At 43.7% G+C, this 27,934-nt stretch overlaps 1 protein-coding gene across 5 annotated transcripts in view; it reads right to left on the reverse strand.

Moving 5' to 3' along the window:
• Positions 1-27,934, reverse strand: part of FRMD4A (FERM domain containing 4A) — a 378,230-nt gene that overhangs the window by 271,078 nt on the left and 79,218 nt on the right. The window contains exon 1 of one of the 5 annotated variants that reach the window (XM_014268641.3): positions 19,771-20,392. The exons of the other annotated variants lie outside the window; for them this stretch is intronic. Coding sequence (XP_014124116.2) covers positions 19,771-19,803 — 33 coding nt within the window. The 5' untranslated portion in view covers positions 19,804-20,392. Of the gene's footprint in view, positions 1-19,770; positions 20,393-27,934 lie in introns of those variants that run through there. 5 annotated transcript variants of the gene reach the window in all.

Consider the following 27,934-nt stretch of genomic DNA (forward strand, 5'->3'; position numbering starts at 1 on the left):
TGGGCACCATCATGTGAGTGGTCACTTGCCCCAGAGGTGGCCATGCCTGCAGGGATGGACCAAATGCTCTCAACCTCACCATTATTTCTGCTGTAGAAATCAGGAAATTCAAGCCCCCAAGGATAAGACAAATGGATCTAACAGAAAAGGTAAAACTAAAGTTAGAGTTTGTTTTTTCAGAGGAGACCAAGCTACTTGTTTCCCTTACTTTTCTGGTCAAACACTGTATTTCTTGTTTCTTCTGTTGTTTTGTTTTGTTGTTGTTTTGTCTGTGTGGGTTTTTTCTTTTTGCTTGTTTGGGGTTTGGTTTTGTTTTGTTTTGGATTTTTAAAGAGAGGAAAAAGCCAGCCAAGATATTATAACAAAATTATCAATGTAGCTAATTTTTTTTAATACATCTAGAAGGCAGGGACCGTTTGTGGTGGGTGATGGTGGAACTGGGCCATTTGTTCAAGAGCTGTGCAGAAATTCTTTCAAGTCATGGTCCCTCGACCCCTTTGCACCTTCTTGTCAGTGCAGATTCATTTGGGACCCTTCAGCTCAGGTCCTCATGGAATTAAAAATGGTCCTTGGGACAAACACAGTATTTCTCTTAGGAGAACACCAATATTCTAGGTGTCTAACATGAGTTCCAACACCGGTGCCCAACAGAACCTTTCACTTTCATTAAACCAATTTACTAAAGTGGTTTATCCTTTGAAAGGTTTATTGAGAGCTCAATTACACCCTATTAGCATTTGCAGGAGGAGATTTTGTACAGGACTCAGTTCTTCAAGCTGAAGTAAAGTTCATAATGAGCTCTCAGGGACAACAGCTGAGGCTGAGCAAATTTAGGCTGCAGATAAGGATATCACCTTTTTCCTTGTTTCAGTTAGTTGGTTATTTTTTATGTTATTAAGAAGAATGTTTGCTAATATCTACAACAACCTACTAGGGGAATATAGCAGCATATTGACCAACTGCAGATTTCCAAGCAACTCTTTCAAAAATATATGCCTCTTCCGTTTCAAAATTTATGGACTTGATACAGAAATCACTGAATTATTTTCTGATGCAGAAAGCTACCAATGTTTTCTGGCCCTTGAAATCCATGAACTCACAATTTTGAATAAGATAAAGCAATTGAAGAACAAAGGCCACTAGGACAGAGAATGAGTCAGGTGCAGATGTGTCTTAGACAAATCAATTTCTTTTCCCTTGTCTGAAAGGCCCTTCCGACAAATTATTTAATGAGATTATCCTAAATCTTTTTCACAGAAGTCAGCCTTAAATCTGATTTTAGAGATTACCTGCTGCAATAATCCAGACATAATTCCTAAAATGCACTCAGGAATGCTGGGTCCAGTACAGGACACATTTAGGCTACAGAAGAACTGCAAATACCCTGAGAAGCCCTGGGAGCTTGGGAAAAGGTACTGCCTGTTTTGCACACTTGCCAAACACAAATCAAATATATTAAAATAAAAAAAAAAAAAGAGAGCAAAATTAATGGAGCTTTATGGACATTATCAGGAATGCAGCAGGAAGTAATCAAGTACAAGATCACGTTGCTTGTGTGACTGTTGCCATGACATTCAAAAAGCACTTAGTGTTATCATAGACTATGAATATTCTGTTGGCTGATTGATAGTCTGTGGCTTTTTTTCCTTGTAAGCAAATGCAATGACAATATTAAGCAATTACTGATAATGTCACCCAGCTGCTTTCCTGCTGCCTGGGTGACAGGAATTCTGAACTGCAGAAAAAACAAATTTATTAAAGGATGGAGCATCACCCTCTGCTCACTGGCGTTGTGTTTGACCAGGCACAGCACAGCAGAAGGAAGGCTTCATTTTCAGCAAATGAAAGGAACACATTCTCAGTAAACTTTACTAGGGAAAGTACCATGGGGCTTATTTAGCTCTGATTAGATCAATGAGACTCTCTAAACACAGCAATTAAAAATACAATTGGTAGCAATGTAGCCTGCTTTAAGCATCTGCACGCCTGAGAAGTTCATACAGGAATAAACTTGTTAAAGTACATTTCCTGATTAGTAAATAATCAATATGCAAGGTGCTTGCTAGCTTGGAGCAATGATAAGGGCCAAATTTTCCTCAGCTAAGTGTTTCAGCAGCCTGCTGCCAAGAGCCATTGCATAGGGCTTAATTTATGGGTTATTTACCAGATTGTGTCCATCTTTTCCCATAATTATCCAGCAAGGACTATACGTCCCAGCATGCAATGTCTGACTGTGAGCCAAGCAGAATGTTGGGCTTGGATCAAGGACTAAATATTGTCTCCTGCTGTTGCTGGGTGTGATGGAGTCACTGGAAGCACAATGGGAAGATCTGCAGTGAAGCTTGGTATTTGGGATTGGAGCCTTTGGATCTGATGGCCAGGACCAAAATATTAGCACCCTATGAAACTGCTTTCAACACTGAGGAATTGGCAGATTCCTTCACTATTTCATTCTTGAAACAGAGGGAGTTTTAGCTGCACTTCTGTGCCAAGGTTTTATTACTTGTCCCAGAAAAGAGGAATCAGGTCACACTGCAGAGATGCAGAGAGGTCATCTCCTCCCACCACTCGTGCTGCTCCCTCCTGAGGTTCTCAGGGTAAGAAGATCTGGCCCAAAGTGTGCAGAGTCTCAGTTTTATGGCTTGCAGGGGAGGTTAAAGGCTGGATTCTTGCTTGCTGTGAATCACTGCTACACGTGGAGTCAAAGCAAATATCTTTACACATGATAAAGATTCAACTCTAAATTCATAGGGGTTATAGTCTCTCTAAACCCTATAAAATGTAACAGAGGTGAATATCCTGCTCGTGGGCGTTTAAAGCATTTTATGTTAGGGCTTTTATTTTATTTTACATTAATTTTTATTGGGGGGGTAAAGTAAAACTGTAGCAATAATAGCATTTTCTCTTATATTTTACAACACTTTGCCAATAAAAATTGACATTTTGGTATGTGCAGAGAGAAAAATACCAGAGGCTGACAAATTAGAAAAAATGTGAGAGGTTTCACAACAAAAACAGGCAGTAGCTTACCAGCTGGGTAAATCTTCATAACATGTAAAAGATAATTTCAAAAATAGTGTTTTGAATCCCAAAGTGCACATGAATCAAGAACAAAATTCTATATTACAATAATACTAATAATAGTAATAGTAATAGTAATAATAATTTTATATATATATATATATATATATATATATATATATATATATATATATATATTTAAGGCAGATGTCATCTGAGAGATGAGTTCAGGATGTAGATGAAAGGAGATGTAGGACACACAGATTGCGTCCACATTTGCACATCACTTCTAATAAAGTATTGGACAATTTCTGGAAGACAACAAGACAACAGTGGGAATGATTATGGGATAGAAAACATGACCAGTGAAGAAATGTTAAGTGATGCAGGTTTCTGTGGTCCACAAAAGAATAAGAAGCCTGAGAGGCTGTGAGACAGATTGGGATGGAAAGGTGCAAGAAAGGGCAGGGATTAATTACAAGAGAAGGACAATCTGGTTTACTCTGCAGGAAGAAATGAAGTGGGCTTAGAAAAGCTCCTTTAAGGGTAAGACTAGATGAGCACTGAGAGAGGAGCTGGTTACCTGAGAGTCAAATCTCCTCTTTGAAATACTGAGAATAGTTTGTGCATACTCCTACAGTGAACAGTGCAAATGTGCCTGTTTTCTGTCCAAGCCTGAGAGACTTCCAAGCCTAATTTTTAAATAAATTTTACTATATACTGAGGTAGTTTGGCACATGCTGTTTCCTGAGCAGTTTACAAACAGACAGAGCTTCAGAATATTCTTTTGAAAGGTGTGTGGGTGGGCAGGTATTACAACTTCAGTGTAGAAAACTGGGGGAGAGAAAAACACAGGTTAAGTAATCTCCCTGAGGCCAAGGAAGCAACAAGCATGTCAGACAAGGTTCAGCTACAGCATTTCTTCATCCAGCAATCCTCAGAAGCCCACACCCACCCTTTCCATCTCAGAGCATCTACCTTTCAGGGCTCACTTTTCATCTGGCTCTATTTTCATACACTTGCCTGGCAGCTTCCTTGTTTTTTCCTCCTGAGCACTTTGCTGGTCCCCACATCAATAATGGCACAGTTTGAGTTTGTGGCTGCCTTGTGACAGGTGAACACAGCTCCTAAGCAGCCTCCAAACCCTTCCACCAAAGCTCTGCTGAGCTGCCTAAAGCAGAGGAGTGACCCAGGATTTTGTCCCAGTGAGCAAAATGCCACCAATGACAGCACCAAACCTCCAGGAACAAGGGCTGGGTCAGACTGGAGGAGATTTCTCCTTCTGGCCTGGAAGATGTGCAGCACATGGCAAGAGGCAGGTAGCAGTGCTCATTGATTGCCCAACCCATTCCCTTAAACAGATCCCCAGGAAAAACCTCCTAGCCAGCTCAGAATGCCACTTTCAGAGGGGAATAAGCAATATTTGGGATTTGATCAGCTTTTATGTGGCATTGGGATCATGTGAGGGTGTGGGAATCCACAAAATTAGAGGGTTTTGGGAAAGCTGCAAAAGGCAGCCTCAGAGACAGCAGAACTGTCATTAGAGCTAAGCAGTAGCCATGAGATAGATCAGCAGAAAAATTATTTAAAAAGTAGAAAAGTAGGGACAAAGAGAACAATGGTCTATGTATTAACGCTTGTCTAGAATAACTCTCTAAGCTACAGAAAAGTTTATCTAGCAAGATATTAGGAAGTTTGAAGCTTAATAAAGGAGCTCTGAGCATTGTGTTTTAACGCTTACAACCTGGTATTGTATTCAAAATAAGCAAGCATTGTTTTAACCAAAGGTACGTGTGCTTATAGTGGTTAGAACTACTCTACTGTTATAGTGGATAGAACTACTGTCAATATGCTTTTGCTTTGTGTGATTGGTCAAAAAACTTATAAAGTGAATTGTAACATTAAGTTCTTTGTCTGCTGCCTGGGATGTGAGCTGGTGGCATCTTCCCATTGTCATAACCATGGAATGAGACTGATGCTGGAAAATAAAACAGCTCAAGGCCCGTTCCTCAGCAGTCCCACCCCATTTGTGATTTGTACAGAGACCCCGGCTGGCGATATGAGGGCTGGTGTTCTGTGAGCTCTTGACAAAGGAGGTTGCTTTCTCTGAGCACACCACAAACTCACTTAAAGATGAGAGCTCTGTCTGCCAAAGCAACAAACACAACAGTTGTATCACTTCAGATTGACAGCCATTGCTTTTTTTCTTTATTCCCTTCATTGTTTCTCAATTCACTTAGAAGGTAGCCATGGCCTTGAGGGACTAGGAACAATCACATTTAGAATAGTACAGATGTAATTCAATAATTCTCCTTTTTTCCTCACTGAGACTCGCTCATTCACCAAAATATCCGTTCACTTTCTTCTGCTTTTATACATAAGGTATAGAATACCCTAACACTATGTTGGGTATTAATTAATCTCTCGTAATCAGCAGGCTGGAGGACCCTGTTATCACCACAGGTTCTTTCAGAGTCAAACCAGAAAATCTTTATGTCTTGTGTTGGAAGATTGATGCCAAGCCATGGCTGATCCTGTGTGGAATTACCTCCTGTGTGTGCCACAGCAGCAGCTCCTGGGCAGCCCCAGCCCTGTGAGCCCCAGCAGCCACAGCTAATTTGTGCATATGCTGCCATTGGATGGGTGCCACGCAATTAAGAGGGTGCCCTGGAGGCATTGACATTCCTCATCTCACACTGAGGGTGCTGGGGGAAGGCAGCAGAAGTTTATGGGGTGTTATCCATGGGAATGTGTTATTTCAACAGCTTTTGTACAAATCTGTGAGTCTTGGGTTTCTGTGGTTGAAATGGCTCCCAAGGTATTAAAAGTCTTTTTTCCCAGCCCCACGACAGAAGAAGTTGAGATTCCTGGGCTCTGCTTTTCAAGGTTGTTTATTTTCTCTTATCTATGACATTCTCTCTCTGACCTGCTGAGATCTGTCTGGCAGGTCAGTTTGTGGCACACTGACAACCTTGGGGCAGTGTTAGTTTTTATACTAAGGACTCCGTGTACTTTACTTACAAAAATTTTCATATACCTATCACCTATGTTAGACAGTTTGTCTCTACTCTAAACCAATCCAGATATGCCACCATCACAGCAGAAGATGGAGGACAAGAAGAAGATGAAGAAGAAGATGAAGAAGAAGATGAAGAAGAAGAAGAAGATGAAGAAGATGAAGACGACAAAGAAGATGACGAAGAATAAGAAGAACGAAGAAGAAGACAAAGAAGAAGACAAAGAAGAAGACAAAGACGAAGAAGACAAAGATGACGAATAAGAAGAATAAGGAGGAGGAGGAGGAGGACGGGACATGCCCAGATTCCTCCATCTTGCCTCTTGAACCCCCATTTTAAAACCCCAAAATTCTACCTTTTTCACCCTGTGAAAAATTCATTATCATTCTACTCAAACTCTTGTGGCTTGTAACTCCTCACACAAAGTTGGTAATTGTTTCCATGGGCTAAAATCGAAGGCACAGGTGTTTTTGACTCTGTGCCAAGGTCTCTGAGCCCCCTGCCAGGGTCTTGAATCACCCAGGGCAGCCAGAGGAATGTCCTGGCTTATGACAGTGAGGATGATTCAGGGCTGGGCAGGGACCCAACACAAAGAGGGTTCTGAGGCCTGTGTGGAAACTCTGAAAGTCCCTGTTTGCTGAAGAAGTTGGTGATGAGGCAGCATGGGGTAGTGCTGGACTGGAAAATGCTGATTTCACTTCTGACCTGTTCTGTCTGAGACCTAGAGATCTGGAGTTACCCACACTCTTTAGGGTGTTTGTAACCCCTACTCCCAGTAAAAGGCCCATCAGCTAAATCCCTGTGAAGCCCTGACAACAAAAAGGGTATCAAAGTCTTCATCCCTCCTGAGGAAGAACTGAGACACTGAACAGCAAGGATGTTGTGCTCTTCAGGGCCTTGGTATCAAACCAAAGGACCTAAAAGTTCCAAAGGACCACAGCCAAGATCTTGCCATGAGAAAGATGAACTTCTGAGGTGCAGGGCCCCTGTGGGTGAGTTCATTTGGGCTACCACACAGCCCCTGGTCCTGGGGAATCCATCAGCTGAGTGCTCTGAGCTCCTGCTGCAGCCTTGACTCAGACTGAGAGAAATGCTTATGCTTTAACCAAGACATCTTGGAAGCAAGCAGGCTGGAAAAGCTTTGACAGGGAAATTTTAAGCCAAATTTCCACCCTGTGCTGCTCTTAGAGACTCAGTGAGTCCCATTACTGTCTGGCAGAAGGATCTTGGCTCCATGGTCCATCCCAAGCTGTGTCCACATGGTCCATCTCTAGGACTACCTAGGAATGGTAAAAATCTTTGCTTTCTCAAGTCTGGCATGGACAAGACTGTGTCTATCCTCTTTGTCAACATATTATAGGGAGGAAAGCTCTTGGTGTCACTCCTCCCTGCCTCACTCATGCATTTAAAAAGCCACAAAATATATAGAATAAATTCATTTAAAATACTCCACTTTCAGCTGCACTGATTTTGGGAGAGTTACATTCTCTCCCACCATTAGTGCATTTATCCCCCAGTGCTAAAATGTGTACACTGAGGCTTCAGTACTGCTGGCTAATTTAGGAGTGCTGCCATCATCATAAAAGGAAGAAAATCAATTCAAATCAAAATCCCACAAACAATCTATGACCTTATTCAAATTAAAAAAAAAAAAAAAAAAAAAAAACAAAAAAAACCAATCCCAGCCTCTAACAGCTGTGGTGGGATGACAGAGAAGCTGAGAAGCCTCACAAGATGCACAGCATTGATTACTGTTTAATAATGATTTCCTTCAGCCCACAGACCCCACTGTATCCTTCATTCAGAATTCCAGAGCACATCTCTGAGCATCATAGGGGCTGGGAAGTAAAACACACCAGATCTCACTGGAGGTTGCAGGTTAAGTATTGCACTTAGGTTTTATGGAGCAGAAGAGTAGATAAATTCTGTCAAATTAATGTAAATGCTCAGCAATAATTTTTTGCTTCTGAGAGTCTTTAAGTGCTTTTTTAGCATTTGGAAATATTTCTCTGTTATTCATTTTGTGAATAGGCATGAATCTCTCCTTGGTCCTGACATTCAGTTTGTTTTTGTTTGTTGAATTTATCAGTTATTTGCTGGAAATTGGAGTTTTAAATAATTCCTTGTTCTTGGTCCATATTCTGCACTTTCTGGAGCATCACACAGACAAAGGAATGGCCACACTCTTGGCTGAATACAAACTGGCACAGTTCCCTCAAGGAACAGCTCCCTCAAGGGTGGTGGTATAACACAAGTTTGCATCACTGATTCTCTGCCCTGCATTTCACTCCCTCTGGGTTTCATTTTTTGACACTAATTCTTTTACAACGTACGTAATAGGCAACGTAGCTTTATTTCATCTCCCTGTTTGTTCTGTGGGTGATATCTCCCAGGGAAGATTAATGGCTTAAGCTGATTTAATGCTGTGCATACTTTCCACAGGAAAAAAAAAAAAAAAAGAAAGAAAAGGAGAAAAGAAAATAAAAAGAAGCCCCTTTTCTTTTTCTGCTCGGATTGAAAAATGTTATCTTTTCTTGAGTTTTTGGGGTTTTTTTCCTCCATTGATATTTGTTGTTTTCCAGCCTTTGATAGCCTCCTAAACTATTTTACCATCTTTCTGTACATCTGTGATGTTCCCATATTAATGTGAGTCATTCCCACCAATAAGCCTGGGACTGGGCTGAGTGCATGAGAAACTAGAATTTATCTCTACTGAGTTTCAGGAGTTTTGGCAGGAAAGACTCGGATCCTGCACTATTACAGCGTCATTCACCTGCTTGTTCTGCCACCTTTCCCTTTTCTTCTTGCTCTATCCAGGAGAAAAGCCAGCTCACTTGGCAAAAGAGGTTTGTTATGTCTGTGGGAGAGGTTTGAAATATGTGGCTGATGTTTCCCCTTGCCCTTGCTGAGGAGCAAGAACACTGTTACCACCCATTTAAAACAATCTTCAAAAAATCTTTAAACCCAGACACATGTGACAAAACTGCGGTCTAAGCCAAAAATAGAAGAAAAGTACTTAGAACTTGTAAAGAGCTGGTTGGAGGCTAAAGAAATGCCAAAAATTACTTTTTTTGTTAAATTTTTTCTTCTCCATCTACCTGACAGTCTACTTTAATAGTAATGTGGTGCTTACTAACTAGAAAATTTTCACTCAACAAGAATGCAAAGATCATTAGTAAATGCACAAGAGTGATTTAAAATAGGGTAACTACTAGCATATGCAGACACATATTTCTAAAAATGAGTTGCAAAACATCATAAAAGTCACACCCATTTCACAAAGCTTTCTCTACTGCCCTGTCAAATGGGGGGGAAGAAATCAGATTCAGCTTTCATGTGGACAAAGACATTTATTCCAGGCAAAGATGGCTTACAGAGAGATGCAAATGGGAGCACACAAATTCCCTCCCCACCCTCAGCACATGGTTTTCCTCTGTGCTGTGTTTGGGTTTGTGCATTCCAAGCTGCCCAGCATTTCCATACAGTCAGTTCAGCCCTGCTCACACCTACTCCCACAGCTGTCTGTTCTGTCAGCCTGGCTTACTCCAAAAAGGTGCAAGGAGAAATGATTAAACTGCAGTCAATTTATGTGGAGTTCTTAGAGGGAATGAATAACATTAGCTTAAGTAAAAAATAGCCAGGTGACAGCAGTCATGTGCTTGCTGGTATTATACACTGCATTGGGTGGATATCAGGGTGAAAATTTAGAAAAGGCCAGGCATGAGTGGATGTCTCATGATGCAATTTTTAATTGCATGATCAGATGCTCCTTTCACCCTAACCTCTGCACCCGTATTTTCTTTCTTCCTTGTGTGGGGTGGAGCTGCCTTAAGGATGAATCAGGGGAGGTGTCTGCTCTCTAAAGGGCTCCTTGGCATTTGTGGCAGACAGAAGGTGCACAAGGAATGAAGCTGGGGAGTGCTGCAGAAGGTGGAGAAGTCTTTGGGTGAAGATTCATGGTGATGAGTGACTCATATATCCCAAACTTTTACTAATAATCCTTGACATCTAAGCTTTATTTTTGAGTTTCTGAGAGACACTCCTAGCACATGACTTGAAGAAAGCCTCTGCTCTACCAGAGAGACACAATGAACACAGAAAATGTTGTATGATGTTGAGGATAGAGAGAAGTCAGAAATGGCCCAAAACTGAAAGAGACCTTAAATGATTCCTTTATGGCTCAATTCTACATTAGTTAAACAGAGACAAACCAGAGTATGATTACAGGTTTTGATGAACTTTGATACTGTTGCAATTAATGTTTCAGAATAATAATGCAAAAAAAAAAAAAAAACCAAACCTGTTTTCAGGTCAGTATTGAGTAAATAAGATCTAGGGTTATTTGGTAGGAAATGAGGAAAATACAAAATGAATAGCTGCTCATTATCTGAGCACTGTCTTATGTAGGAGACAAGAAGAAACCCATGAAAAAACCATTTGTGGTATTGCATTGTTAGAGTCCCTTGCTCCAGTATTTCCCAAATTTGCAAATTGATGGTGTTCCCTCTTTAAAAAGCAGCTTTACAGGTGTCATTTCACCACCCACATCCAGCTGGGACAGGGGGTTTGGGCTGAAGGGGTTTCCATGCCATGGGCAAAAATGCTCCACCTCATCTCTGCCCCTCTGCCCCTGCCTCCACAACTTACCTGTTTAGTCCTAGTTGCCTCTTCTCAAACTCCTTCCTCCTGCCCTAATCCTCTGTCCACATGCTCCCCTCCTCCTAGACTGTTTATTCCAGCTCAGATTGTGCTTCTCCTCCACTTGAGCCTTATTTTCCACACTGCTGCGGGTGTCAGCCAGGATCCCAGGGATGCAGCACAGCCTTCCTGTCCTACACACTGGGAGTCTCCAGTTTTACAGGGACAAGAGCAGATCCTGGCTTAAAGCCCAGATGAGCAGGTTCCAGCCTAGGTGTTTCTCAGCCATCCCTACCAGAGTGCCATCAGCAGCAGCAGCAGTGACACCCAAATTCCAGTGGAGCATTGAGGCCCTGGTGCCATGGATGGGTATCTGATGTTATGAAAACACATTTAATCTCTCATCTCACTTGATCTCTCTCTAAAGACCACAATACATTAGGGAAGGGTTTGTGCCAGCCCTAATGAGGCTAAATATTGCCTTATTTGTGCCATATAATTCTTTGGCCTGATCATGGAATATTTGCTGAAAAGATTAGTCTTATAAGTAATTAGTGTTTCTGGAAAAGAATATGAGTGGTACCAGATAATACTCTAACTCCCTATATCCAAAACAATTTAATCTCTTCTAAATGAAATCCATTTTTCTAAAGAAAAATTACTTCCACAGTATTATTGGGAACCTGGCCATGGAGAGATCCAACTTTAGATGAAGCAGTAATAATTTCACCCAACTTCATATTTCAGCTCCTGAGCTACTGGAATTAATTGAGCGTGTAATTAAGGAAGGGTTTTCTTACCAATATGCTCATGCCTATAATTAAAATCTCACACAAATGTGTGTGTGCAAGAATAGGGCAGGGCAGAGAAGAGACCAAAGTGTCTGACAGGTTTACATCAAAGGACCTGAGCTCCTGCAGCTCTGAGCCAGAGGGAGGGGAGGAAGGGAAGACAGGACTGGCTGATAACTCACTTGATATATTGTTTTTGACCTCCTGTCTTCAAAGCCCCAAGTGGTTTGAGTGCTGTCTACCCAGGAGATGTCTTCTACCTTTAATGTTCCTTCAGCACAGCCAAGCTTTGTACGTGTTTGTGTCACCAAGAGCAGAAGAGTGATGGTATCTGCCTCTTTTCCAAGGGACTGGATGGGTTTGGGTTTGGCTGCTGCTTTGGGCTGTGCCTCATCAGTGCTGTGGCCCAGGGGACCCTGTGTCATGTCCTGAGAGCCACCACTTTCCTCTGGTGTTTGCTGCATGGGAGAATCGTGAATAAGGTTTTGTAAGGAAAAAAAAAAAAAGGGAGGTGTATTTTTACTGCTGATGTATATACTGCATTTACTACTAAATCAGCCTTAAATCTGCATTTACTACTACTACTGCATTTACTACTAAATCAGCCTTTTGTGTGGGACCCAAGTCAATGGGTCTGCCTCAGGACAGCTGCATTTGGGGAGATTTTCCTTTTCTGAACATGAGGAGATGTTGAGTGCTGGGATGCTGCAACAGCGCTGCCACAACAGCTGAGCTCCTGCACAAAAGGAACAAGGGCTTTCCCTAAAAAGAACCCAAACAAATCACCAAAATGGGGACTTTGAGCTTGAAGGGAAGAAGGGATTGAGACACTCAGCTGGTCTGCCATGTGTTGTGATACCCTGTGACTGTATCCTCATAGGGTAATCAAGCCAAGGACCAAGACACCAAGCAAAACCAGGTGTGGATGAATGTTGCATGAAAGAAGCCACCCTGAAGAGGGAAGCTGCTCTCTCATTTGTTAATATCTGCTGTGGTCAGGGAAACAGGACTTTGTATGCTTATTGATATTGTAACATGCTTATAAATCACATCAAAAAGACACCTGCATCTGTCCTCTGCTCTCCTCTGAACTGGAGCAACTTGAAGGGCTGGAGATTTTTGTCTTGCTGGTTGAATTCCAAACAGGATCAGAGCTTTGGTCTCACAGATTGATAGGGTTTATACTGCAATGTAGATGAAGAAGGCATGCAGGGAAAGCTAAGGTACATTGGGTGTGTGTTCTCAGGAAGAAAGCCCACATGCCCAGCTGCACACACATTTTACATTTATTTAAATCCAGTAAAATACTATAAGAAATAGCTGACCATTACTGAAGTCCATGCTGGGGTGCTTAGAACTATGCTGGCATGCACTGGTTATGCATCAGACATTTCTTATATGAATTGTGCATCATGCAAGAATTTGTTTCCTTCCATAGAGTCCCAAACACTAAACACATACACGCCCTACCATCGCTGCCTTCAGAATGACCTAACACACCAGGTAGACATGCAGGAGAGCTGTTATCCTCCACAGATAACTACCAGACTGGCATTTTGGGGCAACCATCATTTTTTGCTTCATAATCATCTCACTAATATCTTTCTCATTTTTTCAGCTTTCCCATATTTGCAGCAGTTAAGGCTCTGTGACCTTCCCCAGGGAATGCAACCTGTGATTCACAGCTAAAGAGTGGGTGTCTCTGTCTGAGCTCTGCTTCTGAAAAGGGTGGCAAATTGCCTCGACAATAGCTGCCATTAAGTAAAATAATGAAATGACTGGGAAAATGAGTGTTCACCGGTGTATTTTCTCTGTACTTCCTAAAAATGCCCATGATCCACACACTGAGCTAGCAAGCTTTATGCTCTTAGTGCCAATATCATCAGTTTCCTTCCCTCCAGTCTGTGCCTTGCCATACTGCATTTTAAACATTATTATTATTATGTTGTTGTTGTTGTTGTTGATATCATTGTTATTATTAATTTCATTTTGGCACCTCTGTGGTCTCTGCATAGCCCCCCAGTGTGCTTTTCAGTGAGGTCCCATGGTAGCCAAGAGAATTTTTGGCACTTTCAGGCAACCTCAGCCATATGAAGGTTTAGGGAATGTCAGACCTTCCTGGGCACCTCTGCTACAGCCTGGCTTTGCACAGGCTGAGCAAGACATGGACAATTGAGGCCAGGGTGCAGGATGGTTTCAGCTGGATGGTGTCTGGGCCCTGGGAGGTGAACAGGGCACGTGGGAGCAGTTCCTATTTCCATCCCCTGACAGGATCCAGTGATATTTGATACACCATGGGACAGCTTAACTGCACCGCCCAGTGATGTGCTCCTGATGCTGAGCTGGTGGTGGCAGAGAGGGGATCAGGCTGTCTGTGAAAGACAAAGCAATGCCAGCATTGTGATTATCCTGGTTCATTTCAGGCTGTCTGATAGTTATGGGAGAGCTCGGCAAGAGCTGAGCCCACTGAACCTGGTGTGCAGCCAAGGGCAGATCCTAGGACAGGGCAGCCTGGACTCAGCTGCACTCCTGAGGATGCTGAGAATGAGCAGAACCCCTCAGGCTTTGGATCCTGTATGAAATACCAGAATCTGAACTGCAGTCCTTCCTCCTTAAAAACTGAGGCAAAATGTTCCTATTTCCTCCTAACCTTTAGTAGGGAGCATCTGGGGACAGGGATTGTATTCTCATGATCCAAGTCCCTGTGCTGGATTTTGGTGCTCTGCAATGCAATTCCCATTAGCAGAGCAGTGTCCAGCCCAGGGTACACAGAGTTTCCCCTCCCTGGAGAGTGAATAACCCACCCCTGGTGTGACTGGGCACCAGTGCAGGGCTCAATCAGGCATAGAGCTCACTGCTCTGCTGCAAAGCACAGCCGGGGAGGAAAAATAACCTTTCAGTTTTATGTTCAGTGATATATTGCCTTTAAATCTGAATGGGTTTAGGAAATGTTACAGAACAAAAACTGCTCTGCTTTTCCAGAGGCATAATGTTATGGTACACTTGTTCCAAAGCCAAACTCTGCTCTGAGTTATGCCCCTACATCCTCTCTCCCAGGTATTTATTAAATTATGATCAACAGTAGCCGACATAGAGCTTCATTATTTCCTGAATTGCCTTTCTTTTTAACTATCTGCAAGCTCAGAGAATTACATATGGTCTCATTAACCCATGTCAAACTGATAATAAGGCAGGGAAGGAGGTTCCCCTTCAGCTGCTCGAGCAGGGGCCCTGTGGAAGGGCTGCTGGGGGAACACCAGCACTCCCCAGTCCATGCTGTGAGCTCCCTGTGTGTGTGGGAACCTGAAATATTGTGTTTGGGCTTGGGTTTGGGTTTGTGTGCTCACTGCCCATGTGAAGTCACTCCATAGGAGAGATCAGAAGCCCCAGAAATAAATAAATAAAAATAGAAATAAATGGCTTTGGAAATCTCACTCTGTAAGTGTCATTAGCACCTGTGTGTGTCTATCATGGTGGAATACTCAAAATGAGAGTGAAATACACAATTTTATCAAAGCAGGGATCTTAGACTCCATAGGAGTAACGCGAATGCTTTTGGAAGGATGGGGGCAACTTCAGTCCTTTGGTATTCTCAAAAACACCAGGACAGGTTTCACAACATACACAAAGGAATTATTCTGCCTCTTGGCTTCTACAAGAGTGCTGTAAAGTGATTTTAATATTCATAGCTGTCCAGACAGTGCAGGATTCTAATCTCAACTTCTGCAGGACAGCTTATGAGATTAAAGTTTTGAGTCTGTTCAAATGTTTTGCTGCATGCAGCTGCACAAAGAAACTGCTTATATAAACTTCTTTTCAGTGCCATTCAAGAAGGGTGAAAAACTACAGGTGTAACCCAGACTCAGACTTCGCTTTCCCAGGGGTAATTTCCCCTCCTGACTTCCTCCCCAGCAATCTCAAAGGCCAGCTGTCACAGCCTTTGCTATTTAGGATTCTCAGGGTATAGTGTACTTTCCAAAGTTTCTCTCCTTTGAGCCACTGTGAACTTCTCAAAGTAAGGCACAAGGACAACTCAACCATTCTTTGTGAGAGATCCAGTGGTCAAAAACTAAGTGGCTTTGAAAGCAGAGCCAACAGGGCTTAACAAACCAACGGTAACACCATGGGAGTTTGCTAATCCCCAAAATCTACAACAAACAGATAAAGTTAATAAGATTCAATAAACGAGAACAGCCCCATTATTGCTTAAAGAGCACTATCTAAATACTACACATTTTATTTACTGAGTTCCCTTGCTGAATTTGCTGTACCCAGGAACACTCAAAATTCATTATCTTTGGATGCAAAGCTTAGTAAATTCGACAGTAATTAATCTCCATTTACCCTCCGCGTGTGTTTCTGAACAGACGAAAAGTTCATTGAAAAAGTTCTTTCAGCCTCTCTGAAAGAGAAGCAGTGCTTTGATAAACAAAAAAGCACCAAACACAAGCTTCTGAAAGGAAAATAGAGCAGTAGCCAGTTCTGCGTGGTTTGAGCCAGGTGCTCATTGCAAATTCAGTTGCATGCACTGGCAAGTGTCAGCAGCAGAGAAACTAAAATTACTGAAATTCTTATGCCAGGGTAATTTGCTGAAGGCGATGCACTGAGGGTTAAGGCAAATTGTGCATGTGTTGAGGATTATAAAACAAATTAAAATGGAGGCTAACAAAGGACTGCAATATTTATGCATTTCTTCATTCTTTTCACTTTGTGGTACTCAATCAACTTCACAGTCTCTTAAGGTGGCATGGGGACATTGCTATTGTGTACATTCATGTGCTCTGAAAACAGGGGCTCAGACATCCTAGGCTACAGAATTTAACTGGTTCTGGTAATATTTATAAGTACCTCTATTAACCTACCAAATATTTACAACCCAGCCATTACTTCTAATCAAGTGAAATTTAATCATTGACACAAAAAAATGCAGCAACTTTGCTGTTCAGTGCATTCTACTTATCTGCTTCAATTTTGATATGCCAGCCCATTTTACTGTGCATCCCTTTCCTTTCCCTAGAATTCCTGCATCTGTGTACCCTGGTTATACAAAAGCAGGAATGTCTTAACCACCCACAGCTTGCTGCAGTGGAGTCCATTACAGAGTGTAATGTGCTTAGTGTTTAATACCCAATTTACCAAATATTTTAAGGATTTTTTAAAGTATCCACTGTATGATCACCCAGCACGGCCCAGCAAGCAAATGGGTTATTACCCTGTGATATAAGAAATAAGAAACAAGTCCTCTATGAAATAGAATCCTATTGGTACATTCCCAGCCCTCTGCTGGCAATTCCTGCCATGGAGCTGCTTGGAGAAGTGAGGACATGGTGTCCATGTCTCTGTCCAGTGCCTCAGCTCCAGCCCTCCTGCACAATAAACTGGATTTCTTTAGCTGAGATGTGCCCACCTGTCCCTCTGTCAGTGGAGTGTGAACAATAGTGACCAAAGAGCTGACAGCAATCTTATTTTCAAGTGCCACCATGATATTCACCCAAGCCCACCTGCAGGGATTTAGAGCTCATTTTAATTCCAGGGGCCCTTGCATTTGGCTATCACAGGCAGATGTAGGCTGTCCTCACCTGCTGTTGACAGAATGTGAGAAGTGCCTGCAGAGTCAGCTCCTGCCCCTATTTACCCATAAAAACAAAGAAAATTCTTTGGTTTTGGTTTTCTGTCTAGATCTGAGCAGGCTAAACGGAGCTGCTTGGGACTCTAAGGATAAAATGGAGCCTTTATTTGCATTTCACTGTGGCAAGGAGATGTTTTCACACAGGTTCAACTCTTGGAGCTCCCAGATGCTCCAGGCTCTTTCCAGGCAGCTCTGCCAGAAATGACCAGAAGCCCACTGTCCTTCATGTCACTGCACAAACCAAAGGACAAAACAACTTCTAACTAGCCCCCAACAGTTTCAGCCTTGGTGTAAAACAAGTGACAACAGATGGGATCAGACAGACGGGGGAATAGAGGAGGAAAACGAGGCAGTATCAGGGAGTGGAACAGGCAGGGGTCTCAGCACGTTGGCAGCCCCACTGTTGTCAAGTTTTTTTTGTGTAATCATCACATATTAAGGTTGTATTTGGGGATTTAATAGATTTTACACTTGATTTTCTGGCAGGGAACGGGGAGCCACTGCCAGCCATGAAGCATCTTGGAAATAAGATGATAAGTTTTCAAATCTATTTAAGTGATCTATGCATTGTTGTTTCTCTGAAAGGTAAAGATGTAAGGGCCAAATCCTGACCTTTATTTCACAGAGTCTGTTTGAATATCTCCATCAGCTGCCATGGAGCTGCTCTGGATTAACAGCAACGTAATACCAACGTCAGGGTCTGGATCTTCCAGAGAATCCCACTGATCTTATATCATTGCAAGAGCTGATTTAAAATCACATTTCTTTGCCTTGAGAAGCTTTTCCCACACACAAAGGAGATCAGAATCTCTCCCTTTCTCTAATATTAAGGCAGATTGTGATCCAAAGGATCATGTCTATACTCCCAAGCATGCTCTTCTATAGGATCAATAAATTACTTGACAGTGGCAATTTAGATTACACTTTATGGATGGTGTTAGTGGGATTTACACTCCAGCTACGAAGCAGATCAGATGAACAAACAGAATACCCAGTCCTGGACCACTTCCCTTACTCTGTCATTTTTATAGCTTCACACATGCTGCAGGTGCTGATACTACACAGGTCTGACTGTAATCCACACATCAGCCTGAGCTCACCAGTCCTGGGGGAGACTGCCTTCAGCAGTCCTTTCAAGCCTGGTTAGAACAGCAGACTGGAAACATCAGCTAAACCAATGAAAGTTATGTTTTCTAATAATGGAAATGAGATGGAAATGTTGGACAGCTGCTAGAGGTTTCCTCTATTATCTGATTTTTTAAAAAATAGTACTGGGAAATGCCTTGCAAAGCCTAATATTAATGTATGAATTCCTCAGTAATGAGATATATGAATGGCTGGGTCTATAATCCCTTATAAATCTTTCATTCTAAAAACTGCCCATAGCATTGTTCTTGGTAATGGAGAGCTATATGAAGTTGGCAGGTTTTTTTTTAAATTATCAACTTACTGCTCAAGACAAAAAAACCTGAATTAAAGTGGAAAAAAATTAGTCCCCTGGAGAATTGCAGTGCAGACATTTGCTGGCAAATTATTTTTATTTAAATCACTTTTCTTGGTTTTAATATTGAAAAGACTTTAAATCATTGAAGAGCCTTTAATTTAGGATAGTGAATGGCAGGGATGTAATTGAGGAAACCAGACTAGCTGATCTGCTTCAGCACAGGGGCTGGACCAGACAATTTCTCAGAATTTTTTCAAGTCTGGCATTTATAGAAAGCAAGTCTTGTCTGACTGCCCCTTCCAAACTGTTTGCATCCAAGACATACAAAGACACCCTGTTGCCAGCAAGAATTGCCACTGAATTCCAATTCTTCCGGTCTTGAGACACAATACAACAGAGTTGGACTGAATGTGGTGATGGAGTGAAATCAGAAGGATTTACCCAAGGCAGTTACCACATGGGATGGAGGCAGTGACTAAATAAAATGCAATCAGGATTCAGTCTATCCCCCAGGACCACAAAGAAATAATGGCATGGGGAGAAATTTTACCAACTAAACCATCACTGTTTTTCTTCTGTCATTTCCCTGCTGGAATTCAAGTTTGTCTAATACTGAGGGTTCCTGCCAAACCTTTGAAGAGAGTTGAGAGTGTGAGAAGGCAGCAGACAAGTGCAGCAATCCCTCAGCTCTGCACACTCACTCTGTCACAGCTTTCTGCTCTGGGTCCACAACAAGAGGTCTGGCACCCTGGCAGGGTGTTTGGGCACAAAATCACCCACTTTGCCTGCTCGTGCCCCCCTTGGTGCTGCCAACACCTGGTGGGCTATCCCGGTGTCCCCATCCACCCATCCCTGTGCCGCAGGGAAGGTCCGCGTCCCCCGGGGAGCCCGCACAGACGCACAGACACAATGAGAGCCTCCAAGTGGAAATTCAAATAAAAATATGGCTGTCTACTCCAAAAGGCAAACTCATTTACAAAGGTCATCTCTGTCGAGGAGGAGTGATGCGTTACTCCCCTCTCGGAGGCAACTGCTGGCGCTGCTCTGCCGAGTTACATTCACCAGCGTAGTTTTGAAAAATAAGAAAGAAAGAAAAAAAAAAAAAAAAAGAGGCAGGAAAGAAAAGAGACAAAAGCCCGGCAAGCCCCCTATTCACAGAGCTCGCCCCGCAACTCCCCTTCCCCTCGCAGGGTAAATTGAGCTTCAAAAGACACGAACATCTTTCCCTACCTTCGTTCTCATCGGAGACAGAAGCCCTTCCATGTTGCTCCAATCCTCATGCCAATCCCGGCGCCCCAAGTTAGAATCTCGTCTCAAGCATCCCGCACGAAGCAGAGCATGCCAGGGACACCGTCCAGGGGAGCCCAGCCCGCTGCCCAGCCGCGATCCTCAGCGGCGGGGAGGGAGCCCCGCTCCCGGAGACACCTTCCTGCCCGTGCCTCCTCCTCTCTGGCTCTCTGTGCATAATCTGCCCGCAGCTATGTTTGTACCATCGCGCCTGACAAACGATCCCTGCCTTACGTAATGCATCCAGCCCAGGACGGGCGATCGCAGCCCCTTCCCGCGGGGATGGAGGGTGCGGGACCCTTTCCGCAGGGATGGGAGATGCGGGACCCTGCCCTGCCTATTGTGCCGCTGATGCTGCTCCGCTCTCCCTGCGAGCCAGGGAAGCGCCGAGGAAAAACTTCGTCACCGAGGCAGATCGTGGATTCCCCGGCACTGACTTAAAAGGGTGTAATCCTCATGGCAAGCCTCAGCCTTGCAGGAGGTTTTCCCTGCTCGGGAAACGCCAACAGTTGGAGCATTTTCTGCTGGGCGCGTTTGCTGCCAGTGAGTGACCAAACCCACGCTGAAAGGGAGTTCCTGTCAATTGTCAGCCGGGAATTCAGGGAGAGAAAGGAGGAAAAGCGCATCAAACAAAAGGAATATACTCCTGCAAAGTTGGTCAGCAAAAGGTACTCCCCGAATGCATTTCTATTAGCATTTTAATTCAGATCAGAGGGTGTCTTTGTGGAAAATTCCCTGATTGCTCCTGCTTTATGCATTTTGTTTTCCATCTCAAAGTGATGCTAGGACTGAAGCTCTTTCACAGAAAAATTGAACTGGAAAAGGAGCTTCACACCTACAAACACACCAGTGTTGAGTCCACAGGACCAGACCAGACCAGTCCAAAGTAAAACCTTTTTGAAATGCCATCAAATGAACACAGCTGCCCATCACTGCTCCAAAGGTCAGCTCCCCCGGGGGCCACCCCACTTCCTAACACAAACACAAAAAGGATTCCCTTCCTCATCCCAGGGGGTAACCTTCCACATACCAGTATCCAATTGCTGTCCAAAAGCAAAATTTAAAACCCTGTTACACCACCAGAACTCGATTTTCAGTGTTAGAAAAATCACAGTCAGGCTAGCTGGAGCACATTACAGGTGGAAATTTCTAATGCCCTTTAACACCAACTCTTGCTACGTGCTGCAAGCTGCATGCTCAGGGACTGTTGCTGTCTGATTCATGCACTGAGCTGGGTCTGGTTAACTCCTGAAAATACCACATGTTCTCTGGATGATGATGGGGATTCACCTCAATTAGCTTTCACCATCTAAAACTCTGCATTCTGGTCCAAGCCAGCCACTGAGGCTCCTGCAAAACCAAAAAGAGAGACCAGTTCTTTCTCAAAGAGATTGGCTGCTCACACCAGGGACCATCTCATGTATACTTCATGCTCAGCCCTGGCTCCTGGGGGCTACACTGATAAGGAGAAGGTGCAATGGAAAATTTTCATGGTTGGTTCATGGTTGGTTCATGGCATCCCAAGGAGAAAAACCTGGCATGAACCCAGAGACAGACAAAACTCCTGCCCTTCAAACCCCAGCAGAAGTGCTCCCAGACAGTGACATACATGAGGGTGCTCAACCCCACACATCCCTTTTCTTCTCTATCTCTTCCAGACCTTTAGACCATGTAGATATTGCAGTTTAAGGCAATTTTTCTTATTATTTTTATGGGGTAAAAACAGGGAGGGGAGGTGCCTCCTACAGTGATTAATATTAATTTCAAACAGAATTAAATGTTCTCAACCAAAGTCAGGTTCTTATCAAACCTGAACGAATCTGATCATATCATACTGAAGGCTGAGATAAGTTTTCCAGAGCTAAAGAGACTGTAGAATGCTGGCAGGCTCATCCATTTCTTGCTGGCTGTATATAAATGTGTTTTGCTATTGGTATTTCCAAGACTTTAATAAGTCTTTGAATAAATGGCAGCAGGAATTCCAGGCACCAGTAAAACAGGCTATTGTGATATTTCTGCTGTACAGCATTATGCCAGGCTCTGAGGAAAGGTTTACAAGTCTGTCTGCATCTGTGAAGCATCATCTTGTCCAAATTGTCAGGGGAATTTGACTGCCCACAGCCTCAAGAGGAACATAAAGGGAGAGGAGTTTTTGGGTATTTTGGAGATGTCAGGTCAGGTGGTCCAGGTTTAATCCAATATGATAATGTGGGTGATGCACCCATGGCAGTGGATGAACACCCAGGTCTCTTAAAACTCAGCTCTGCTTTGAACTAGGCTACACCACAGTGTCTCATGAGCTTCCCTGTGTTATCTCTGTTTACAGGCAAAAAACAAAAAAAAAGGCATTTCTCCTAAAGTCCAAAAGAATAATTCAGTCTGGGACCAGAAAAGCAAGCTGGGGCCTTTCTGGTTCAGCAGCACTCAAAGCCTCTCTGATCTGAATGGATTGGGAATTGTGCTGATACTGCATGAGTCAGAGCAGAGCCCAGCTCAGCAGGATGAGCAGGACTGGGAAAGAGTATGGTGCTGTTTGAGCAGCACCAGTGGCTGTGAGTCTCCTCATCCAGGGAGTGCAAGCTGCGACCCCCAGCTGCATCCCAAGGATGCTCTGGTTATCAGTTATCAGCTCCTGCATGGCTTTACCATGAGCCACAGCTGAAGTGGTGTGTGTGACAGCAAGGTCTGTTCACATCCTCCCTCACCAGTGGGGCCAGGGGACCCCAGGGGTTCTGGCTGAGTGTAGTTTTGTCCTGGCTCCTTGGGAATCTCCTGTAAGAGCTGGAGCATCACTGGGTGGATGGGTATCGCGCATCACATCATCTTCCTCTCAAACTCCAGGCACCAGGTGGGACTGGAGCTGTACCAGCACCTTGGCAGATGCTCTGCTTTAGCCTGTGCAGCCACCAGCCTGTCCTCCTTGTGCTACAGGAGCAGGATGAACACTTGGTGTGCTCCAGACTGCTTGCAACCCCTCCTTCACGTTCAGAGCAGTAATTTTGCAACTAAAATTGTAGGAGCGAGCCAAGGAAGTTCATCTAAAACTGTGGGAGCCAAGGAAGTTTATCTTGACTTCAAAATGAGAGCTTTGGTTGCTGTAGCTGGGGGAGCAGTGCCCCAGCAGCGTGTGCCATGGTCTGACACCTCGTTCCTCTGCTGGGCTGCCACTCACAGCAATGCTCAAATTACTGCAGACTCGTTCTGCAGCCTCTGCTCCTGCCATTTCACATCAAAGGCACTGCACAGGCAAAGGGAGCATGTGAACACTTGCATCCTCATTCTATTTCTGGAGAGGGGAGCAGCATTTGAGTCAGATCCTGGGCAGCTACACCCAGTGTATCTCAGGCTCTCCATCTGAAGAAGAAGACACCCACTTGTCTGGTTTGCACAGGTGTTGCAGAGGTCCCTGCCATGGATTCAAACCACCATATCCTGGAATATATGGGAACATAATCACGCTTAACTAGTCATGGGAGTGAGAAACCTTGCAATCCCCTCTGTCGCAGATATCTTTTAATGAAAAATCCTTTCCTTAGGATTTTTCCTCCTGAGAGGCTGAGAGGCCTCAGGAACAAAATGTAAACAATGATTATCTGCTGCTGTGGAATGCAACAGGTGCATCTGTGATTGGTCTCATAGAGTTGTTTCTAATTAATGGCCAATCACAATCAGCTGGCTCGGACTCTCTGTCCAAGACAGAAGCCTTTGCTGTCATTCTTTGCCTTTCTATTCTTAGCTTAGCTAGCCTTCTGATGAAACCTTTTCTTCTCTTCTTTTAGTATAGTTTTAATGTACTATATATAATAAAATAATAAATCAAGCCTTCTGAAACATGGAGTCAGATATCTTCCCTCATCCAAGAACCCCTGTGAACACCATTAAACTCCTCTTATATTGTCATAATTTAAATATCTGCTGGACTCTAGACAGCAGATCAAGGCAGATATCTATGTGGAACCTGGTATGTCCTACCTGGCTCCAGCCTTGGAGCTCCATCTCTTTCCAGGCTCTGCTGACCACCTTGACAAACCTCCATGGACCAGAAAGAGAGAAGAGATTCTCCTGATATTTAGCCAGGTAGATAAATGGCTGAATTTAGATGCCTGTATCCAGAGCTTAATCTTGCCCTAGGAAAAATGGCTCCAAAAATCATTATGACCCCAAAAATCCTGATGTTCACTGTCAGACTACTGGCTGAGGGTCCTTAAAACAGCTGAACTCTGTGGTATGCATTTGAGCCCTCAGTTTTCTTCTTGTTCACCCCTTATGGGTGCATCCAGGCTGGGATAAAATTCTGTAAGCTGAACACTTCCTAACCTTCAGGGTGGGGATGCCAGCCCAGATCCAAGTTGTGCTGCCTGTACCAAAAACAGAGAGGGTTTGGATTTGGACCCTGTCTCCGCTGCTGTGTGATGCAAAGAGCTGCCAGCTCCTCCTGCCTCCTGTGACAGGGACAATGGCCGCTCAGCGTGCCCTGCCCGTGTGCCCCCGGCCGACCTCGGCTCCGGTCACTCCATTCATTCATCCAACAAAAGGCGGCATCGCGCTGTTGCCATGGCGACGCCCCGCCAGCTGAGTAGCTGCAGCATCCTACAGGGGAGGGGAAACATCCCAGGCACACACCAGGGCTGTGCTGAAACCTATCTTATATTTAGAACAGGCGGTGCAGGGAATACTAATGAATATTTAACACCCGGAGTGCCTTTCATGCTTGTTTTTTTTTTTTTTATTTTTTGTTGCATACTCTCATAAGCACAACATTTGCTTCCAAATGGTTTGAATATTATTGCTGCTGTGCTTCTCTCATCACTGCTTCGCCAGGTTTCCTTTGCTTTTCATGACAGCAAACTTTTCATGGGTTACCTAAAAAAGGGAAAGATTTGCTCATGCTCTGCAAGAACCTGTTCCTTTTAGGGCTTTTTTTTGGTCCTCACTGATTAAAAATACCTGCTTTCAACAATTCATTCCCTGTGCTGCAGAAAATAGATTAATTAATCAATCAATCTAACTTTCATTCATTCATTCAGGAAAAATACACACCTGAAAACGTCCTGAAAATCCTTTCTTCTGTCCTTTCCCCCTAAATTGTCAGGAGTGAAAGAAAGGCGTCTAACCACCCAAAACCCCAAGCTGTTAATATTTTAATACTTTATTTTATGACACATTTTTTAATATCTTTTTTATGACACATTTTAAAAAAAGCAGATGTGCTGGACATAGTGGTGAATCCCACCTGCTACTGCCCAGGCTGTGCAGGCAGATTTGGCACCTCCTGGTGATGAACAAACTGATTTTTTTTTTTGAGGATGGCAAAGAGAAGTGAGAACAGCGCTGGCTGGGGTGGTATAGGGAGGAGGTGCCCACCAATGTGGGTGCAGCTCCCAGCACTGCCAGCCTGGGTTCTCCCATCTCCAGAGGTGCCAGGAGGATGCAGCCTGGCACAGCCTGTGGGCAGATATTGCAGTTTAAGGCCATTTTAAGGCCATGTTTAAGGCCAGTTTAAGTCATGCATCTAGCCAATGCTGATGGCTGGGTGCATCCTCTCTGGGTTGGCACTTCCTCTTCAATCTCCTCTTTAGCTACAGATTAGGTTATAAACAAAGTTAAAAATTGTGATGTATCACATCTCATTCTGAAGCAATCTCCTGGCACATATAAAGCTTTGTTCTCAGAAAGGCCAGAATTGCGGCAAGGATTTAAAGAGTGAAATGTGCCCTTTTTAGTAGCCAGTAGCAAGGCACTGGGCTCTTTTTTGAGCTTAGCAGCCCTCCAAAAGCTGTTGGGATCCCAAGAGCTTATCTGTGTGCTTCCTGCTTGGTACCAGGCCAAGGCACCAAGGATAGAGGCAGAATTCAGCTGGCAGCTTTGTCAGTGATGCAAAGGGAGGAGCAGTGCTGTACTGGGTGTGTTGCTTTGGCAGCACTGACAAATTTGAGCTGTGTTTATTTGTTGCTGGTTGTAGGGCGTATTTTCAAAATGGAGAAAGGTTTTCCCCTCCAAGATTGCCAGTGCAGGCCTTTGAGATCTGCTCTGTGTGTTCTCAGGGAGAGGGACTTGCTTCTGAGGAGGTTCAGAGGGGACACACCCCTGCTCTGTGCAAGCTGTTCCATGATGCAGCATTTGCATGAGTAAGTGCTTTCAAAATGATTTGCCACTTAGCCTTACATGGCACCAATTCCAGCAAGGGTTAGAAACTCGAGCTGTTTTACTGGAGTTCATCTTTAAGGCTCTAGTGACCTGCTTTATTCCACAAAAGCAAAAACAGTATGATGAATATTAAAATCTCGAGGTGTTAATAAGGCTGACTTAGCTGCCTCCCAAATCTGGATGGCAGACATAAAAAGGTCATTTCTGAGGACCGTAGGTCATTGTACAAGTCTGAGAGGACTGGGTTACCCCAAAGCCAGTTCAGCATCCTGCCCTGCTTGGCAGGACCATCAGGGTCTGTCCATCCTCCTCCAATAACTGGAAGGCATTTATCTCTATGACACATCAGTGATCTCAGCCATTGTTATCATGATTCCTGCTAAGCCAGTGTGGCAGTTTGGGAAGGTAAAGCTGCCTCTCTCACATAAATGAACCATCTCAGCAGAGATGGGGACTGCTGTGTTTGAAGAAGCAGATTCCTAGGATCAGGGTCTGGCTCAGTGGCTTGGGCAAGGCTCTGTCTGCCTTCTTTTTTCTTGCCTTCATCCTGGCTCACTGGGAGGATCTATAGATGATTGGAGGATCTACAGATGAAAAATGAGAGTTGTAAGAGATGGGGGTCACAGACTCAAATTGAGAATTACTATGCAAAATCTTTGCCCCAGCAGAGAAAATGGCCTCTGGCAGTCCTGGCTCCCAGCAGGTACAACCATGAGGCTGAGCATCCTTCTCAGTCTTCTAACAAAACATGTGCTGGAAATATGAAGAATTCCTTCCCTAAATAGCAACTGAGCTATATTTTCCTTTTGCTGCTTGGTGTATTTGCTGTTCTGGACGTTAACAGTCAAAACACACACAAAGGCTTTCAGTAGAGCATTAGGTCTGTGTGTGCAGTTTCAACAGTCAGATGATTTATTCATCCACTTCAGTAACCATTCAAACAGGGCACGATGCAGAAAGCAACAAACACTGAGTGTTTGTGTTTGGTTTGCAGGAAGAAATCAACAGAACAGGGTAAGAGAAGCTGCTTTTCCAATGTAAAGGGCTGCAATCCCATCCCTGTAAATATCTCAGTCAAATAAAACACGATTTCCCAAAGCTACAGCTCTGCTAAAGCACAGCTATTATGCTCTCAGTTAGAAACTTGATTATAGCCACCTCATGTCTGTAAGATCACAAGCTCTGATGCAAAGTGACTCCCAGATACTCTGCAAATGCTTATAAATGCACTTGGTGCTCTCTGGACACATCTCTGTGTGTGCTGGAAGAGAAGACCAGCTCTCACAGAGCAGACAGACAAGGCATTAAGAGAAAAATAGCCATTTTTCTGAAGTGTAATATTGTTACAAGTCTGCAAATCCTGGACTGTGGTATTTTGGCCTGGGGAAGAGGCCAAAATTTTGGCCTGGGGAAGAGGAGAAAAGGAGGGAATGAACAGAAGGGCTCAGCATGAGGCAAAAATTAAAGATGGAGCAAGGGTAAGAAAGGGGTTGCGAGAGTAAAAAATAATAATAATTATAATAAATAATAATAATAATAATCTGGGGTTGCCCCAAAGGAGTCTCATAAAATATTATTTTGTGCAGAGATTTTTTTAATCTTTAAAGGTTGGGTTTTGATCCAAATCACAACCCCAAATGAAAAGAGCCACCAGAGACCATCTCTTCTCCAAAGTGTGTGTGCAGTTTTGATCCCTCTGAGGGTGAAGACTGGGGCAGAACTTTGCAGGTCTCAGAAGGTATTTCTGCATGTAAAACACCCTGTAGGCAGGAGGATCCCCTGGATGACAAAGTCCGAGGTAGATCTTGCACTCCCCTTGTTTGATGGATGCTTCACAGGACATAATCAGAAGCCAGAGCACAGGACCAAGGGAAACATGATACTGTTTTTCTTCGTGAACATTTTTTTCATTTTTGGCATTTTTATATTCGTCTGTCCATCCCTAATGAGTCCCACCCTC

Source organism: Zonotrichia albicollis, chromosome 4 (genome assembly GCF_047830755.1).
Source record: "Zonotrichia albicollis isolate bZonAlb1 chromosome 4, bZonAlb1.hap1, whole genome shotgun sequence".
Lineage (NCBI taxonomy): Eukaryota > Metazoa > Chordata > Aves > Passeriformes > Passerellidae > Zonotrichia > Zonotrichia albicollis.